This window comes from Pipistrellus kuhlii, unplaced genomic scaffold (assembly GCF_014108245.1).
Source record: "Pipistrellus kuhlii isolate mPipKuh1 unplaced genomic scaffold, mPipKuh1.p scaffold_m20_p_11, whole genome shotgun sequence".
NCBI classification, from domain to species: Eukaryota; Metazoa; Chordata; class Mammalia; order Chiroptera; family Vespertilionidae; genus Pipistrellus; species Pipistrellus kuhlii.
In genome coordinates, this window is record NW_023425416.1 from 6,854,021 (window position 1) to 6,873,718 (window position 19,698).

Genomic DNA, 19,698 nt, shown 5'->3' on the forward strand with positions numbered 1-19,698 from the left:
GTACAATCCAGTCCCCAGGCTTGGCCTACAATCAGGGCCATCTTCCCCGTCTATTGGCTCCACCTCCTGCTGTCACCCACCTCCGGTTCCCCTGTTCACTATGGGGTGATCAGAGCCTGATGGCTGCAGGGAGGGACCAAGAGGTCGGTCATTCACACCCACTAACCGGACCCACCCCCACTGCGGGTCACCCCCAGGTGGTGTGACTGGCGAGGCAGGAGCCTTGGCCTGTCATCACCCGTTTCCCCCCCCACACACACACACACCCATCCCTGTTCCCTGTTTGCCATCAGGCGATGGGAGCCTGCCAGCCAGGAAAAAGGACCAAGAGGTGGTCAGTGCGCCTCATAGTGACTGGTTGAGCGTTTGTTCTGGTCGTCCGCCATTAGGGTAAATTTACATATTACCCTTTTATTATATAGGATAAGGAAGTCTCAGATTGTATCCAAAACCGACACATCTACTTAGGTTCTGAGTCCTATTCCCTTTTTCCAAATCAAGGTATTATCGTTGTGATTATCCATTTTCTCTCATGTGCTCAATCATTCCTCACTCCTGAATCATCTCCAAAGTAGAGAAACATTCCCTAATAAGATAAAGTAAATAAAATTAAAACAAAAAGCTTCCCTTTATCCATGCTCCCATCCTGCTATTGCTTCATCTCTTCATCCTCTTTCAAAGCAAAACCCTTTGAAGACCTGCCTACACTTGTCCCCTCCACTTCCTCAGCATCAGTTTTGGCCTCCTCCACTCTTCTGATTGAGGTCATTAATGACCTCTGCACCGCCAAAGCCAGAGAAGAATCCCTGGCCTGGCTTTTTTAACCTCACAGCAGCATCTGACACAAACAATCCCTTCTCACTAAACGCGGTTTCTTCTTCAACTTCCACACCTCCACACTCGCCTGGTTCCCTTCCCCTCTCACTGGGAGAGTCCTCACCTCTTTTGCAGATTCCTCCTCACCATAACCCCTCAATGAGGGCTCAGCCCTTGGCCCTCTTCTGTTCTTCACTGACAAGCGTATCTTAGAGCAACTAGCCCCATTGTGCTCTCTCCAAGCCCTCCTTACAGTGATGATGCAGCCTCACCCAGCGTCTCCAGGCCAGGCTGCTCCACCAAGCTCCAGACTGTGGATTCAGTTGCCCACTCTTCAGCTGCACAGGAATGCCCAGTGAGCACATCAAACACAGTGTAGCCCAAACAGAACTCCTGACTGAGTCTCCATGTCCACTGCCGTTCCTCAGCTTAATAAATGGTATCAATTCAGCTCCCAAGCTTCAGATCCCCTAACTTTCTCCTGCATCCACATTCAATCTTCACTAAATCATGTCAACTCCACCTCTAAAACATATCCTTAAGAGGACAACCTCTCTGCATTGCCACTGCCATCACCAGGATCAAAGTCACCATCCCCTCCCACTTAGCCTTGGGTATCTAACCTTCCCCCCAATCCATTCGCCATATAACAGCCAGGGGCCTTAACACAAGGTGAATTAGATCAGGCCATTCCCTGCTGAAGCTCCCACGAAGCTTCCCCCGCCCCGCCCCCCCCCACCCCCACCCTGCAGCCTCCCCCTAGGCCCCCATTACACTTAGGATAAAGCCAAATTTCTGACCTTTGACCACAAAGATCCTGATCTGACCTGGTGCCTCATTTCCCACCACTCTTCTCCATTCCCATCTCCGAGACCACGTATACTTTCTGCTTGGAACACTTTCCCCTCCTTCCACATGATCCAGTGGCCACAGTTCTCTCATCATTCAGATCTCAGCCCAAACGTCGAGTTCTCAGAAAAGTCTTCCTGATCATGTCAGCTAGAGCCCAGCCTCCCCACTCCCAACTTACTAGCCTACCTGATTGAGCACTCACTGTCCTTGAAAATGTTTGTGCATTTACCGTGTCTCGCTTCACTGGAGGGCAGGAGCTCTTTCTGACTTGTGTCACTCTATCCTCAACACCCATCAGAGAAGCTGGCACTTAGTGGGTGACTCCATAAATATTTGCTAACCAACTGCCTGCTTGGGGGTTAGGGCTGTGCCTTTTTCCTTGTTGGCAATTGTAGCCTCAGACTCTAGTCCAGGAAGCAGCACAGAGAAGGTGCCTGTCAAATGCTGGTGGGACAAAATCTAAATGAATGAAGGTGAAACAGCCAGAGAATTCTCAAGGCAGGAATCACACAGGACAAAATATCTTGAGGCCTGCCTAATGACAGAGTCTGATTCTTGTCAGGAAGTGAAATGACCTGGCTGGCAAGTTGGAGTCCTGCCTGTCAAGAAATGCTCAAAGCATCGACATGGGTTTACTTGATCAAATACCAAATTCCCAAAGGCCAAATCCTGTAACTGAAGATGTAAATTTGGTCCAGAGTGGAATTACACAGAATGATGGCTTTCATGAATATGTATTAACTTCAATAATAATAATAATAGAATGATAATGTTTTCCCCCATTAAAACATCTGTCTATATATCTACCAAAGAGAACAAGGTAACTTAAATGGAGAACTGCTTCAAGTTAAAATAGGAAATTTCCAAGAACTGAAGAGGAAATTTTCTAAATTCCCTCATCACACAGGGACTGCTTATGAAACCTTTAGTGACTGCCACAACACATACATAAAATCAGGCATCTCTGCCCTGCCGACATGGCTCAGTGGACCTATGAGCCAGGAGATCACAGTTCCATTCCCAATCAGGGCACATGCCCGTGTTGCAGGCTTGATCCCCAGTGTGTGGCATGCAGGAAGCAGCCAATCAATGATTCTGTCTCATCATTGATGTTCCTCCTTCTTTCTCTCTCTCTCTCTCTCTCTCTCTCTCTCTCTCTCTCTCTCTCTCTCTCTCTCTTTCTCTCTTTCACTTCCTCTGTGAAATCAATAAAAATATATATTTTTTATAAATCAGATATCTCTGACCCATTTCCCAACTTAGTAAGAATGACTTTATTCTATTGGCTATCATTTCCTTTCTTTCCCAGAAAAAGAGGTTTGTAAAAACACTAACTACAGGCTTCCAGAGGAGGAGCAGTGTGAGTCTACAAGCAGGAAGGTAAATATCCACACAGGTCTGTAGGTCCAAAGAGACAACAAAGAGGAAATAAAAAATGTCAATTCCCACTTCTCATTTTTACTCGAGTCCAAGAAAGCTTGAAACTGGAGTTTGTTTGCTACTCTATTTCCCTAAACATGCTGCATCTCCTCACTGTCTACAGGTTGCCTGCCAAAGGAACACTAGCATTGCACTTCCTGCTGCCCCCCTGACAGCTCTGGCTGCCCACTTGATTAGAGGCCTGCTCAGAACACTGTATTCTCATAGTTGCTCATTTGATTATTGACAAAATAATCAAATGAGCAACTATCATTTGTTGAATTACTGTTAGACACTGTACAAAGTGCTGAACCTGCTTTTTGTCATTTAATCCTCTCAAACACTAAGTGGTACCACCCCCACCCCCATTATACAGATAAGTTAACCGAGGCTCAGTAAAGCTATGGAAATTTCCTTAAGTTATTCACCTAATAGAGATGAATTTGAACCCAAATCTATTGTAATTCTGAAACTAAAGTTCCTAGTGCATACTGCCTCTCTTAAAGTTGCCTTTTGCAAACTTATCACATGGAACCGCTTTCTGCACAACACCCACTAATAGCACCCAGAAGTGGGGTAGCATGGAAGTCACTTTGGGAAGCTGATTTAAGGCAGAGGTTCTCAAAAACCAAAATACATACTGCTCTCCAGAAAGCAAGTGCGCGCACCCACACACACACACAGAAATATGGACAATGCAGTAAGTCTTTCCTAAACCTAAACTTTCTTCAAATTTAAAGGACTGTCCTTTATTCCAGAACACTGGCCCTCTATTTGTATGGTGGTGAGAATGATATATGTGTCTAACTATAAGTATTATAAAACGCTAGCACCTCTGTTTGGGCCTCAGTTTGTTGCAGAAACTTTCCAGCTTCTAATATAAAAACCCAGGGAGCACTGGCTAAAAGCACTCTTCTCCTTTTTCCTACTGCAATACTGGAGTTCAGAGCTGTGGAAAGCATCTGTATAACCTGGGAGGGGAATATTTCCTGTGTTATGATTGTGAACCTAATTGATAATACACTATTATTTCTTCCTTGCCAAAAGCTTATACATAAGAGAAAAAACATTTCATGTTAGCAGGGTCTTTATTACAAAGAGAAACAAGAACATTTAACCTAGTTTTATGTTAGGAGTGTCTGAAATGCAAAAACCATTCTTCTCTTTCTCTTGCTCATTTATAATATTCCCTGCTGTACAAAATGAATATAAATGTAACCCTCTGCCTTTTTCTCAAAAGTACAGTAACTCCAACTGTTAAGTCTACTAACAGGCTTCCTTTTCTCCTTAGAAGTTCAATCAAAAAATACTTTATAATCAGAGGAGCACATTTATTAGAAATACTGCCATAAACTTTGAATATCAATGCGATTAAAAGCAATCTTGATCTTGTACTGAAATGCTATTTAAGTAGTAAAATTTCACTTCTCCTTTTTAAAAGAATTTTTTAATGGCCCAAATCCCAGATGATTGTTTGCTATCTACTGCAACCTTATCTTTCATTTAATCTTTTTTAAAAGCCAATTACTTCCAATGCAAACTGCACGCTTCCCCCCAGCTAAATATATATATTTCTAGAAGAACTGCTAAATACAACATATAGACAGTTGTAAAGCATAGCAAAGAAATAGCTCTGACATTTTTACTTAAAATTATTATTATTATTATTATTTTTTTTTTTTTATTTTTTATTTTTTGGTAAAGGTCAGTATTTCCAGCCAAGTATAAGGAAAACAAAGTCATAGCAACCTGCTCAAGCTCATGAGAAGCGGGTGCACACTCTGGCACGGGTCAGCACAACAGAGGGTGGAGCATGTGGGCTGTGGGGTTAGGCAGATCTGGATTACAGGGCCTCTTACATGCTTTGTGATCTTAGTAAGCACATCACTTCTCTAAGCCTCAGTTTTCTCCTCTGTAAAATGGGAATAATGGTAACATCTAGAATCAGGGGTCCTCAAACTTTTTAAAGTCGGGGCCAGATCACGGTCCCTCAGAGAGCTGGAGGGCCGGACTATATGAACTACTAATTCCTACTGTAACACCTCGGCTGCGCTCACTGCCCAGAAAACCTGGCGGGCCGGATCAGACTCCTCTGCGGGCCGCATGTGGCCGGCGGGCTGTAGTTTGAAGACGCCTGATAGATGAAAGGGCTGCTGTGAAGATTACATGAGGTCAAATCTGTGCTGGCATAGAATAAAAATTCTCACCAAATTTAAGCTGTCCACATACAGGAACATTGTGAGATGTGGACACAAGAAAGCAGGATGTCCTTATAAGGAAAAAGCAAAACAATATAAGATATAGGTCATACTCTAATGATGCATAAATCCCTTACACTTCTCTCCTGAGATAAGAATTTGCAAGAACGAATCAAAACTAAATGGAGCCCTAGATGGTTTGGCTCAGTGGGCAGAGTAGCAGCCTGCGCACTTAAGGGTCCGGGTTTAATTCCGGTCAAGAGCACATGCCCGGGATGCAGGCTCAATCTCCAGTGGGAGGCATGCAGGACGCAACTGATCAATGAGTCTCTCTCATCATTGATGTTTCTATCTCTCCCTCTCCATTCCTTTCTGAAATGAATATAAAAATATTTATTTTTAAAAAACCCTAAATACAGTACAGTAAGGAACACTATCCTACTACTGCAGGTAACATGCATGATTTCCATTAACTGAGAAGCCTTGAAGGTTGGAGCTCAGCATGGATTGTGTAGGCGCTGCATTTTTCAGCAAGTCTAAGGACACTGTATGCTGCTTCATCAATCAAAGTGCAGATTTGCTTTCTGGTGAATCCCCTTATAATTCCCAAACCTACAACAGGGTTTCAGCTTCTCTAAGCCAGCACAAGGGCAGATATTCTGAAGAATATGAGCCCCCATAACCTTTTGAAAAGCCCATAAGAGTTCTAGATTCTTTCACTAGAATATTTACACACCATCAGGGACTTAATAGAAGCCAAGCAACAACTTCACAGCCCAAGGCTCTTGCAAGCTGGGACAGTAACAGCTCTGTAGATGCTTCATTTGCATTGTCCTGAAACAGGAATATGCCCAAGGAAGTGGCAGTGAGTGACAAAAGCGAACAAAGATAGGTACGTTATTATACAAAAACATTTCTTCCTCTCTAGCTCGACATATTTCTTCAATATTGAATAAACTTTTGGTGTAACAATAGATTTTACTATTCTGAAGATTCACCCTCTCAAAACAAAGTTCAAAGAGTTCTAAAATCAAATTCTGTAGAATGAGTTTTCCTTCGTTAACCAAGAGATCCATTAGAACAAGGACAGTAAACTTTTTCTGTAAAGACCCAGACAGCCCGTTCTGGATTTGGTGGGCTGTAGTCCCACCTATCGATACTCAATTCTGCTATTCATCCTATGGATACGCCACAGTCAATAAGCAAATGAATGGATGTGGCTATGTTCCAATGAAACTTTACTTATGGACGCTGACATCTGAAGTTCATATTTTTCACGTCATAAAATAATCATCTTTTGAGTTTTTATCCATTCAACAAGGTAAAAGCCATTCTTAGTCTGCAGGGAGGATTTGGCCCACAGGTTGAAAACAGCTAAGGTGTCACAATCAGGAGGAAAACTTCCTGCTGTAGGGGAGCGGGCACTCTAACTTCTGGATTACTGCTGACTTTACAAGCAGAGAGTTTCCTATAGGAACTGCCAGCCAGGGTGCTGTGAGCATCAAGTGTGGACAATCAGCAGCAGAATCACCTGCATAATTCTTACATGTGCATTACTGGGATTCTGATGCAGTGAATGTGGATCTCACCGATTTCTGTCTGAGGCTCAGTTTCAAACTCCACTTGAGATGCAGGCAGTCCGTAAGCACTGTCACCTGCAGAACCCTTACACACTCAGAGAGAGATGAGAAATGGCAGCCTGGCTGCCTGAAAAGGAGGTGCAGAGCACTTTAAGGCTCCCTTGTGTAGGAGACAAGCTGAAGTCCATAGAAGCAAAAAAAGAAAACCAAAAGAAATGATATGTCTGGGATGTCCTTCAAACTAACTCAGTGTGGGGAGCTGGGTAGAGATGAAACAACACTGGGTCATGACTCAGTTGTTTAAGCTGTGTGATGGATAAAAGGAGGCTGGCATATTAAAGTAGTTTCTCTATTTTTATAAATTTCAAATTGTACACATATATACACACACACACACACACACAGGAAAATATAAGAGGAACTCTAGAGAAAAATAAAAATGTTCTTAACTTCAGGGAGGGGGTTTTATGCCTATAATGTAGTTATTTTAACAGTACTTCACACAAACATCCATGTATTTGTTTTCAGGTGAACTAAAAACTATTTTTTTTTTATTTTTTTTTTTACCTAGGAAAGAAAAAATTGGTACTGTTATATTAACTCTGTCTGTGTTGATTGAAGCTAACCTACCTCCCCAGTCTGTCTTTAAAAAAAAAAAAAACTAAAAAAAAACCCCACCTAACTGCCAGTAGGTGCCAACCAGCATCTTTTCCATCTTGCCTTAGGCTCAATTATGACCCTGTTATTATGAGGAAAAAACACCTGTCATCAAGTGTGGACATCTTCCTGGGTTGCCATCTTATGCCCTTGCCTAAATATCAGAGATAAGAGAGATGATGTCCTGTCTGCACTCTTTCAGGAAAGTGTAAATGAAGTGCTAACCTCAGGACAGACAGCAACAGGACCTGCTGAAAGACAGCCTCTGGCCTCCCCAGTGGCCAAAAGCACACCTCTCCTCAGAGGCTAAGTCACAAATTGGTCACTTGAACCCCTCATCTGTGACTGACTCAGTTCAATCTTTATGATAGCCCAATGAGCATTGTGCTGGAGCTAAATCCGGGGTGAGGCAAAGTAGGCTTACAGTTGTGAGCACGCCAAACAGAGTTTATTCTTGCATAATTATTTATTAATTATTATGTTATTTTTCATAGGAATAACTGTAAATGTACTTTTGCCCCACCATGTATATGTGAGTCAGCCATGCCAGTGTCCTCTGGGAACTTACACTCTAATGAAAGCCAACATATATGATCCATGCTTTCACATGGTGATTTGTAGAGCAGAGAAGAAGAGGAGGGCTACTTTGATATTGTATAACAAGCTTAAGAGGAGTCAGAGATAGCATCCCTAAGAAAATGTTATTTCCCCAAAACACTGTTGACACCCACAAGGACACCATATAGTTTATTTGTTTTTAATTGACAAGAAATAAAAGCATTTAATGTTTTCATTTTTAAAGGCTCCCTATATGTTCAGGCACTAATATAGAAATCTTTAACCAGTTAACTTACACCAATCAAGTTCATCTAAACATAATTTTGTGGACTCTAGAGTTTCACAAATCATGTGAAAAGAAAGGTATTATCTTCTGAGTTCAGTCATTTGAATTAAGTAAAATCTATCATCAATCTTTTCTCAACCAAAATCAACTCTACAATCAGCGGATGTTACAAATTAGAAGAAAACAAGGCAATGCAAGTATGAGGATAAAGATGAAAACTGGCTAACCTCTGAAAGATAACTGAAATCTTATCCTAAAATTTGCCTACTTATTAATTGGAAGAGGGAATGAGGGAATGATATATCAGCTAAACCTCAAATAATCTCACTTCCATATAAATCAATAATTCCAACCTTCCCTACGGCCATAACCACTGGGCATTCTTGCCATGAGGAAACTGGTAAAAAAAAAAAAAAAAAAAGGACAAGAGGAAAAAAAGATCAAGACCTTAGGTTGGTAATTTTAAATCTGGGGACCTGAATCCAAGAGAAGCTGTGGACACTTTCCCTAGAAAGTGGGCATATATACTACTTTGTATAAAATTTCAGGGGAATTATGACCCCCTGAAGCCCATTGAAGTCCTGGATTAAAAACTCCTGACCTAGATAAACATCAAATTAGGAAATCAGGTCTCAGACTATCAGCAGCTGACAAGGCTGTAAGAAGCATACAGTCATTTCCAATACATTATCTAATTAAATTGCAATCCCTACAACCACCTTGGGATGTAGGTATTACCATCTCCTTTTACAAAGAGGGAAAGCTGGATTCTGAGAGGTGAAGGAACTAATTCAAGGTTAAGCATCCTCTTCTCACACCCAGATTACTAATCCTTAGGTCCTCAATCATGAACTAGGGAAGAATTTAAGAACTCGAGTCCATACTTCAGGACATCTTCCAAGATGGAGAGTTTCTGACTTCTGGCACAGTCACACCTTGGTTCTTGAACATCTCCCATCTGGAACAATTCAGTTCTTGACTAAGTTGTTCACAGAAAAAAAGGTCTCAGTTATCAACCAAATCTTCAGTTTCTAACCTGACAACCTTTTCACGCGGATATCTCAGTAAGACAAAAAGCTTCTCTGGGGTAACAAAGGAGAGAATGTTTTTGCTGCTGGTTAAATTGAGGATCAGCACAATTTTAAAACATAAGGGAGCCTTGCTAATGTTGTAAGGGTGTGAAAGTGCTCACAAAACAGCAATCACAGGCAACTGAATAAGTAGAAAAACTTGTTGATTGGATAAAGGAAAAGTAGTTAGCCAGTGATAGCATTTCAGAGGCAGTGATATAAGAAAAGTCCCTTAAGGCTAGTAGAGGTAGTAGTGTTTATTTATAAATTAAACAGCACATTAGACATTTATTGTATATAAGAAAGATTAAAGCAATAGGAATCATTTGGGGGTCTGGAATGGGTTAATTCAATTTACATTATTCCTAATGGGGAAAAATGATTCCGTTTCAAACAAATCGCTTCTCTCACAGCTTTCCATTAAGATCCAAAAGGAGGATCCATTATACTTCATATGATGAAGTTATTTACACATTCTTCTCAATTTAACCTCAGTGACAAGAGCAAGTTAGTATGGATGTAATTCCAAAACACCTTTTCTTGATAGAAAATAATGTAACCAAAGACAAAGAAAAATTGTCTAATAATTTTTGTTAATTTTAAAATGTATTTTCCTTTCTTAAGCAACCTGACATAAGCTCTTTGTTAAAAAACAAACAAAGGCCCCCTGGGTGAGTGCTGAACCTTCTCATGATGGGATTTTTAAAATGTCCTAGAAAATCCTGTCACAGATGAATCAAGATCTGACTGAATTAAAAAACTTGTTTCTACTCCAAACAGGCAGGCAGAGTTTCAGATGAGCATCCTCTGAATGGTCAGAGTGGTTTAAAAAATGGTACCCCTAACAGTCCTGAATAATTTGGTCAGAATCACATATAACCAAATCTATTACCCCTCTGCACATCAAGATGGTAATTCAGAGATCTTAGATCTTCATGGTCAAACCTGCTAAAGAATATGTCCCTGCAGAAAATAACAAACACTGAGAAACGGTCCAGGCCACTGAGTTAAGTGTGAAACATCTCAGTCCAGGTGTGAAACATCTGCCCAGTGAAACATTTACACACTTACTCATCCTCTACGGAGAAATTACCAATAGTTAGCACGCAGTTTTCACACAGACTTAGAAACCTTTTCTGGGAAATGTATCCACACCCATAGAATGAAAACTAAGAACAAGTGCAGGTCAGGTCTTCTAAAGCTCTACTCCAATTGCTTCCTATGAGAGTTGCCACCTAGTGATTTTAATTTTTTAAGCCCAGGCAAGCTGCCAATTCAACACTAAAACCGGACTAACAACTGACTTTTCCTATTGCAACATCACCAGCAAGTCCTGTGCTTTCCCTCTTTTTCCTTTGCTTGCAAACAACAATTCTCATTTTCAAAATCAACTAATTTGCTCTATAATCTGTTCCAATTGGAAGCTCTCAGAGAGCTGCCAATGGAATTACTCTTCCTCCTAGTGCCAAGAGGCCAACAAGTGGCCAATTCAAAAAACCAAAACAGTGGATGTGAAGAAAAGATCTGCCCTAAACACAATAAATGTGAGGACAGTAACAACCAGCCAACTCCGGACTTTAATATGTTCCACTTGCCAAAGTTCTACCTATTCTTGTGCCCTGGACAGTAACTGTGCCAAAATAAATGGCTACCTGTGAGAAATAAAATTGCACAGGGGAATATAAACTCAGTATTTTGGATCACCAAATTCCACTCAAGGACTCGTCCATAGTACCACAGAACGTAACTAACTGGACCTGAACCTAAGGTTGACTGGCCTCAGGAGTTCTTTCTGATCAGGCCTGGCACAGGCATTAACTAGACAGCAAATGTGACTATTTAACAAAACAAAACAAAAACACAGAGGAAATCTGAAGGAAGTCTGACAGTTTATGGCTGACCTGACTTGCATTGGGAGGCACACCTTTAGCTACAGATATTTCCCTACAGTATTCTTCTACCACTAAAAGCTGACCAATAATTAGACTGTTTTCACCTTCAGGGCACTATATAGACTTGTTTCACCTTATGTATCCCCCACTCCCCAATCTTGACAGTTCACAAAAGAATCTGACCAACCGCTCCTCAGCTGTGATGATCCTGTTGAGCTTTTGTAACTCAAATTCCATAAAAGTAAGGCTGCACAGGTAACGTGCCATCTTTTTTAAAGTTCAAAATTCATTTTGATCGCCAGTAGAAAATTTCAGGTGGCCAGGTTTCCTTTCCAGAACTCCTGAAAGCGTTTGCGGAAATGCTTTCGGAAGCGAATTCCTTGCTCCACTGGTCTTCCTCCGTCCAGGTCAAACCTGAACTCCCGCAGGTGCCAGCGCTCACCACTGAGCAGCCACACCGGAGGCTCCAGGCGCTCCCCATCACGGAAAGCCCCTCGGAAACCAATTTCCAACCGCTTCGTCCTCCTCCCGCTTCTTCCTCCCCGGCAGCATCCCCGCGCCCGCCAGGAGGAGTGGGCAGGGGGGCGCCCTGCCCGGGGAAGCCGGCGAGGACACTCCCGGGCTGGCACGGGCTCCTTGGGGGGCGGACTCACCTTCGCGACAGAGCCCCATGACTTCGCGGTTTTTCCCAAACTCCTTGAAACTTTCGTCCAGTTCCGTCCCTAGGAGACACACGGGAGGGGAGGCAGGTCAGTGCGGGGTGACGCGGCTCGCGCCCGGAGAGGTGCGGGCACCTCGCTCCCCCTCCGAGCCGCAGCATCTCTGCCCCCGGGCTGCGCGGCCGCGGGAGGGACCGGCCGGCGGTGGGCGCGGGCGGGCGGGGAGGAGGGCGTGCACTCACCGTCCTTCCCAGGAAGTTTGGAAGCCTCGACCCACAGATTCCACGACTGTCCCAGCATCGCTTCGGGACTGGGCAGGGGCCTGCGCTCCCCGACGGTGGCCATGGCGGCGGCGGCCGAGGTGGAGGCGGCGCCGGGGCCGCTGTCCTCCGGCCGGAGGCGCCGAGGCGGCGGCGGCTGCCGCTGGGGCTGCGGGGGCTGCTGCTGCTGCTGCCGGGCGGCCGCCGCCGCTGCTCCGCCCGCCGCCGCCGCCGCTCGGCGCGGCTCCCCCCTGACGTCATCCGCGGCCCGCTCCGACATTCTTTCCGCTCCTGCAATGCAACAAAAAGGGAGCGCGGCGCGTTAAGGAGGCGCCGGCAGTTCCGGCGGCGTGCGCGGCCCGGCCGGGTGGGGCGCCTGACAGCGGCCGCCGGCCCGCCGCCCCGGCCTCCCCCCGCCCGGCGCAAAGTCCGCGCCTCCCGCCCGCTTTCGCTTTCGCCTCCGCGGCCTCGGGGGAGGGGACGAGCCGCCGGCCCCGGGCTCCGCAGCGCCGGGTCCCCGCCCGCCTCTGCCCCGGCCGGGCCCCGAGGCCGGCGCCCGCCTGCCCGGCCCGGGAGGCCCGCATCCGGCCCGGCCCCCGGCGCTCACCCTGAGGCCGCTCGCATCCCCGGCCCGGGCCCTTCCGTCCGCGCGTCCGTCCGCGCGGCGGCACCGGCCGGCTCCCTTAAGCGGAGGCGCCTCCCGCCGCCTCCTCCCCCTCGCCGGTCCCTCCCTCTCGGCTCGCTCCGGCGAAGTTTGCACGTCAAGCCCCCGGAGTGGAGCCAGGGCGAAGTCGGAAACGGAGCCACCTATGGAGGAGCCGGCGGCCCACCCCGAGGTGCCGCCGACTGCGGTCGCCGTCGGGCCTCCGCCCGGCCGGAGAGCGGGGCGCGGGGCTGGTGAGGAGCTGAGCCCGGCGCTCGGCGGCCGCGCAGCTGTCAAAGCATGAATGGGCCGCCGCCGCCGAGGCCGCCGGGTGTGCAGGAAGCCGTGAGGCAGCGAGGAGACCGGCCCAGGTGACGTTCCCGGTCCGCCCGAGGCCCACCACCGGAGGTCACCGCGTGTCTGGGGGACTTGAACTTCTAGTCCAGCAAAGAGAAGACCATGCAGTCAGTGTAAGATGGAGTGTAGGAGAGAGAAGAGGGGAATCCTGCACTGACATTTGGGAGACACTACCCCAAATTTCTCAGTTTCCCCTTCTATTTCCCCTGGAAGTGATTCATTAATCCCAAAAGTAATTTTAAAAATCCAATTCACTTTGAATTCGAAGTTATTAGTCTCTCCCTCTTTGCTTAGGGCTGGAACCCAGGACTTAGGGCAATGCACAGCATTCCTAGAAAATGTTTAGAAGACAGTTTTCTGTCTAATTTAGTTCACTAAATTAAGCACCTCTCCCAACCACACACACAGAGCCCAAAGCTTTTGCTTCATTGATAAGGAAAGATGGTAAAAGGCTGCTTCGTGAAGAGCATGTAAAGATGTGAAAATCTGAAGGCTGGGACAAACAAGGATTTTGATCATGTTTCACGGGAGTAATACCAGCACTCCTGTGACACGTGTATCTCGCCTGCCTGCTCCCAGGTGCTTTCTCTAGGTAGGGAGGAAGCAGGTTACTCCTGGGCTTTTTATCTCGCTCATCTGGTGTGAGAGAGGTGGCCAACTCTCTGCTAAAGAAACAAAGTCCAACTTGTAGCAACATAAAAATGTTTAAATAAGAATAAAAATTAATAAGTGTTATTGCACCTAAACTCAACAAAGGGCTCTTGTGAAAAGCGTTGTTTTAAATTTTAGGTGGAAACTTTTAAAGCTTTAGAAAAAAAATACGTGATTTATTTTTAAAAGATTTAGAAATAAGTATGTAAATTTTTTTCTGGATTCCTTGCAAATGTTTCAAAAAGTTTCAAAAAGTGAAACTATGGATGCTTCCTGTCCTTATCTAAGAAATAGTAAAAACAAAATAACCAAAAGAAACAAGTGAACTGATAAAAACAATTTCTAAAGTTTTAACCCAATAAAAGTACCAATGAGAAAAATGCATGAGTAAAGCACGTAATTCCCTTGGTAACAATAGGATTCCTAACTCTTGTCCCCAATGCAGACTTTTAATTTTTCATTCTTCCCAAATCACTGAAAAACTGTAGAATTGCATAAAAACATCTAACTTCTCTATTTTGCCTAGCTTAAAATACAGTTTATGAATTACTTTGAATTTTATAATTCCACACTTAAGATAACTGAAAATTTGAATTTTAATAGGATATGGAACTGCCATTAAGAAGAAAAGCTTAAGGCTACCCAACTATATGGATACCAAAGGGAGCTTGTCTATTGAATATAGATAGGATGAGAAGGAAAATAAGAATGGCAAACATGAATTACAGTCCCACTTCCTCAGGACACTGCTTAATTCCCTCCTTTTTACATGTGAAAATACTTCCAGATTCACTGATATGACTGCTAGCTAATGGGGGCCAATATGGCAATTCTCTCCTTATCCCTGCTACCTCTTTTTTTTTTTTTTAACCCTTTCAAACTTTTTGATTGAATTAATAAAGAAAGCACAACAGAGGGAACAGAGGGTAAAATGAAAAATACTAAGCATTTCTTAGCATTGATAGTAAGAAAAATCATTACTAATACAGTTATCAATTATTGAGCACCTACTAGCATTGTTATTGATACTTTACTGCCCTGTCTCAATATTCACAATTGTGTAATATAGAAGTTGTTATTATTTAAAATTTACAGATAAGGAAAAGGGAGGGCTCTGGAATAAGTCCCTATGAATTCTTTCTGGGTTCATATTCTGGCTCTCCCACTTGCAAGCTGTGTAACCTGAGCAAGTCACCAAACTTATCTAATCCACAGTTTAAAATGGAGTTAAAGCCAGGCTTCTTCTGAGGATTACATGAAAAGACCAATGGAAAGCACTTGGTATGATGTTTAACACAAAATAAATAATATAAGTATCCTATACCAAACCAAGCAATTTAGATCAATTCTTATCTGAGAAATTTATTGATAATCAAGTTGAAAATGTAGAGACCAAGAGAATGGCAGGCAATTTCTGACATCTCTCCATCAATCTTTTCTGTTAACGGCTAATACATTTTACCACACTCTCTTTATCAATAAGTCCTAACTCCCTAGAGCAGGCAGTTTCTGATATCCATAATTGGTTTGGGTTTCCGAAAGGTTCGAATGAGTCACCAAAAAAGCCAAAACTGCTAGCTGAGCAAGTTCAGTGCTCCAATATTCAAATTGGGCAGCATTTAAAAAGTGCTCCTTACACAAAGGGCACTGTCTACAAACAAGAGCCAACAGAAACTTGCACCATGGTTTACCTACCAGGCCATAATAAAGAACCTGATGACTTCTTACCTAAAAAACATAAAAAAAGAATGACCCAATACAATTCACATTAATGTAATGTCATTAATATAGCAGCGTGCCTTGCATATGATCAATTGGTTCTCCTGTCAGTACATTTCTGATGTTTTGTAGCTCGGAGGACCTTTGGGATCTGTCGGCACAGACAGTGGCGTGTATTATAAGGTTTGAATAGTGAGAACTCACGTTTTCAAATGGTTCCTGATTGCCTACCACACACCAGGAACTCGCTAGGCACCAAGGTGAACACAATGTAATAATTTTGCTGAGGACATGAGAAGAGTAAGAAGTAGGAGAAACATTTAATTCATCAAAATGCTCTTATGGAAAAAGCTGTAACCACCAATTAGATTGTTTGCGGCTTAAGAACTAGGCCGTCAGAAATGAAATGCTGCCAAGTTCTGAGCATTTCATCCCTTCCAGGGATGTATTTAAAATATGGCCTTACTTCACCATCCAAATTTAGGGATGTTCCCAGGAGGTGCCAAGGGTAACAAGGTCTCTCTTAACAAGAATGATTATTTGTACAACAGATGCACTTGTAAGTGCTTTGTTCAAACACCGAAAACATCACTAAGTGGAAAGAAAGGTTGATCTTTCCAGTTTGATGTAAAATGACTGAAAATTTCCTAAAATTTTGTAAGATGCAAGACCCCACACAACCAGCTTCTTTATTTAGGAAAAAACCACTGATCCCAATACAACATTGTAATAAACTTGAAAACTAGCAACTACAGTATAGTTATCAGTGCAAATTACAGGGCTGGTAACAGAGATTCTCCACTATCAACCCCAAAGGACTGCCTTCATTTGAGTAACAAGAAACTTGGATCCACTGAATTAGATGTATTGGCTTTGGTTTCTTGATTTCACCCTAAAACTGGCTGAGCCTATGTTTGTATCCCCCCTCCCTCCTCTGGCCCACACCTCTCTCCTTTCTTCTCCAGACAGAGCCAGCCTCTCTCTCCTGCGCACAGGGTATGGCAGGCAAGGCCCGTTCTTAACTGTGCTCCCAGTGGGGAAATGCCGAATCTTAGAGACTGTCATGCATACATCAGTATTCCAGTAGGGGGAGAACAGTGAAAGGAGGAAATGGAATTTATCAGCTCAAGTGGCTAGAATTGCTGACAATCAAGTGCAAAATTAGGAATAATATGAAGAACTGAAAAAGTGGAGACTTAAAGATGAGGGTAATTATCTTTTTAAAGACTTAACTGTATATGTATTCATTGTACACACTGTATCAGTTGTCAAAAAGTTTAAAGCTTTGTATTTTTATTTTGTTTTTTTAATCATATCTGTGTAACTGCATATAAATTCTCCCAAAGAGATAGAAAACTGTTTAAAAGAGAAAATTTTAAAAATATACACATAAAAAGATAATAAATTATAACCTTAAACTGAATAATGCTCATATAGTTCTAGGAATTTAATACTGGCCTGTATTTTATTAACTACTGACAAGCTTGATTTAAAATCTTCATTTAAAGCCTTCAGGTAAAGTAGTTTTTGAAAAGTAGAGAGAAAGGATTAAGTTATAGAAAAGGAATGGCAATGTTGGGCCAACATTTAGCTATAAAAAGAGACTGACTGTTTCGAGTTCCAGTGCACTGCCTCAGATACAATAAAATGCAAAATTAAACACACTGTTAAAAATAATTCCTGTGACACCTTCGTTCTGATACAGCTTTCACCGAACTGGCTGTAAATACCACCATCTGATGGGCCAACAGTTAGAGCGTGGATTCTAGGGCCCATCTGCCCAGGTGAATCCCAATCCTCCCCCTTACCAGCTGTTAACTCTGGGGAAACCATTTAACCTCTGCCTGCTTCCTCATCTATACAATGAGTGAAAGAGAAGTATTTCTTCATGAGAAGATTAGGAAAGTGAAGAGTGCAAAAGCACCCTATACGTGTTAGCTATTATTAGCACCGTGCCTGTCGTACAGTGAGCCCGGATTCTAATCTTTCCATGCTACACGGTCAGATCAGTCTGCAGAATGAAGCATGGGTTTCACTAGGTCAGTCCTTGCTCTAACACTTTTAGGGGCTCCCCTGACCACTGGATTCAATAAAAACTTCTCTCCTAGCACTCTAGGAGTGCCCCAGTCCCAACACCTCTGGAACTAAATGTCCCCTCCAGCAGGCACTCTACAATCCAGCCAAAATGACCAATGCAAAGCTTCAAACATGCTGTCTACTCCAGCTCCCAAGCCTTTGTTCATACAGGTCACTCCATCTATATACTTTCCTTCCCTTAGCTGAAACCCTACCGTTTAATCAAATCAAGTCCCTCTACAAATCCCATGTCTTTAAGAAAGCATTTCCTTATCCCTCACATTAAGCATATAGGAACTCATCCCCACCCCTAAATCATCGGAGTTCATGAACTGGGGTCAAGGCGACAAAGAGATGTATGCTTGTTCTCCCAGAGATCAACAGTTTCACTCCCAAGATAAGGGTGTTATTTGGAACTCACCTCGCCACACGCCATAATGTCTGTGGGTGCCAGGTCCCCAAGCTAGTCCACAAAGTACGTTAGGGCTGAACTCTCAACTAATAGTGCAGGTGTAGGCCCTAACTGGTTTGGCTCGGTGGATAGAGCATTGCCCTGTGGACTGAAGGGTCCCAGGTTTGATTTCGGCCAGGAGCATATACCTTAGTTGCGGGAACATCCCCAGTAGGGGGTGTGCAGGAGGCAGCTGATCGATGTTTCTAGCTCTCTATCCCTTTTGTTTCCTCTCTGTAAAAAAATCAATAAAATATGTTAAAAAAATAATAATAGTGCAGGTGTACTGGTCAAGAGGGAAAACTCAATACTGATCTGGAAGGGAGGAAGAGGGGGGCATTGATGTGAGAGAGTCATCCACTGGCTGGCTGAGGATGGATCCCAAAACCCAGGTATATGGAACAGAAATTGAACCTTCGGTGAATGGTCTGGCACTCTAACCACATATTTTCTCATAAAAAGGGAGACTTTAACCCTATTAATTTTTTAGATAGTCCCTAAACCTTTCTTCCCAGAAATATAAATTTACTACACAGCCATGGCCATTCTGATTGTAAATGGCACTATCTATGACTCAAGGCAAAGTTTCTGCCTTTTAACTTGTTCAATCTATTTTGACCTCTCTTATGATCATGTAAGACCTCCAGGACCCAGAGCCCTGATCCTCTTCTCCACTGTCTACTCCTTTCTCCACTTCCTTCTCCACATCCTCCTCCCCACCAAACTCTCTAAATGGAGGAACTCCAGGAGCAGAAATGATGAACTGAAGTAATATTTCTGCAGGCCACCTTCGCTACTTTCCAGACCTTCTTGCCCGTCTCCACTTCAGAAAAATGGGTATCTTCACAAAGCATCAGTTTCAATGATTTCTGGGGATAGTGGCAACAGAGCAGCAATCACAAGTAGGCTAGAATCCCGTTTACCAGGTAGTTCTTTAAACACAAAGCCAAATAGATAAATTGGACTTCACCAAAATTACTAAACTTTTGCCGAAACCGGTTTGGCTCAATGGATAGAGCGTCGGCTTGGGGACTGAGGGGTCCCGGGTTCGGTTCTGCTCAGGGGCATGCGCCTTGGTTGCGGGCACATCCCCAGTAGGGGGTGTGCAAGAGGCAGCTGATTGATGACTCTCTCTCATCGATGTTTCTAACTCTCTATTCCTCTCTCTTCCTCTCTGTACAAAATCAATAAAATATTTTAAAAAATTACTAAACTTTGTGCTTCAAATAATACCTTGGAAAAGACAACACACAGAATGGAGAAAATTTGTACAAATTATATATATGTGATAAGGGACTTGTATCTGGAATATATATATAAAAAAGAACAAATAATCCAGATTTCAAAATGGGCAAAAGATCGCAATAGATACTTCTCCAAAATAATAATAATAATAATAATAATAATAATACAAATAACCAATAAGCAAATGAAAAATTGCTCAACATCATTTGTTATTAGAGAAATACAGATCAAAACCACAATAATACTACTACACTACCTACTATGCTGGCTATTAAGTAAATAAGAAAAGGAAAAGTGAGGAGTGTTGGT

At 43.3% G+C, this 19,698-nt stretch overlaps 1 protein-coding gene across 10 annotated transcripts in view; it reads right to left on the reverse strand.

The window, feature by feature from the left end:
- Positions 1–19,698, reverse strand: part of ATXN7 (ataxin 7) — a 115,224-nt gene that overhangs the window by 87,272 nt on the left and 8,254 nt on the right. For 6 of the 10 annotated variants that reach the window (XM_045578971.1, XM_036430638.2, XM_036430634.2 and 3 more), the window contains exons 2-3: positions 12,230–12,538; positions 11,982–12,050 (exon numbers count right to left, since the gene is read on the reverse strand). The exons of 1 other annotated variant lie outside the window; for it this stretch is intronic. In XM_045578971.1, the coding sequence (XP_045434927.1) occupies positions 11,982–12,050; positions 12,230–12,538 (378 nt within the window). 3 more of the 10 variants (XM_045578969.1, XM_045578968.1, XM_045578970.1) reach the window with 3 other exon arrangements.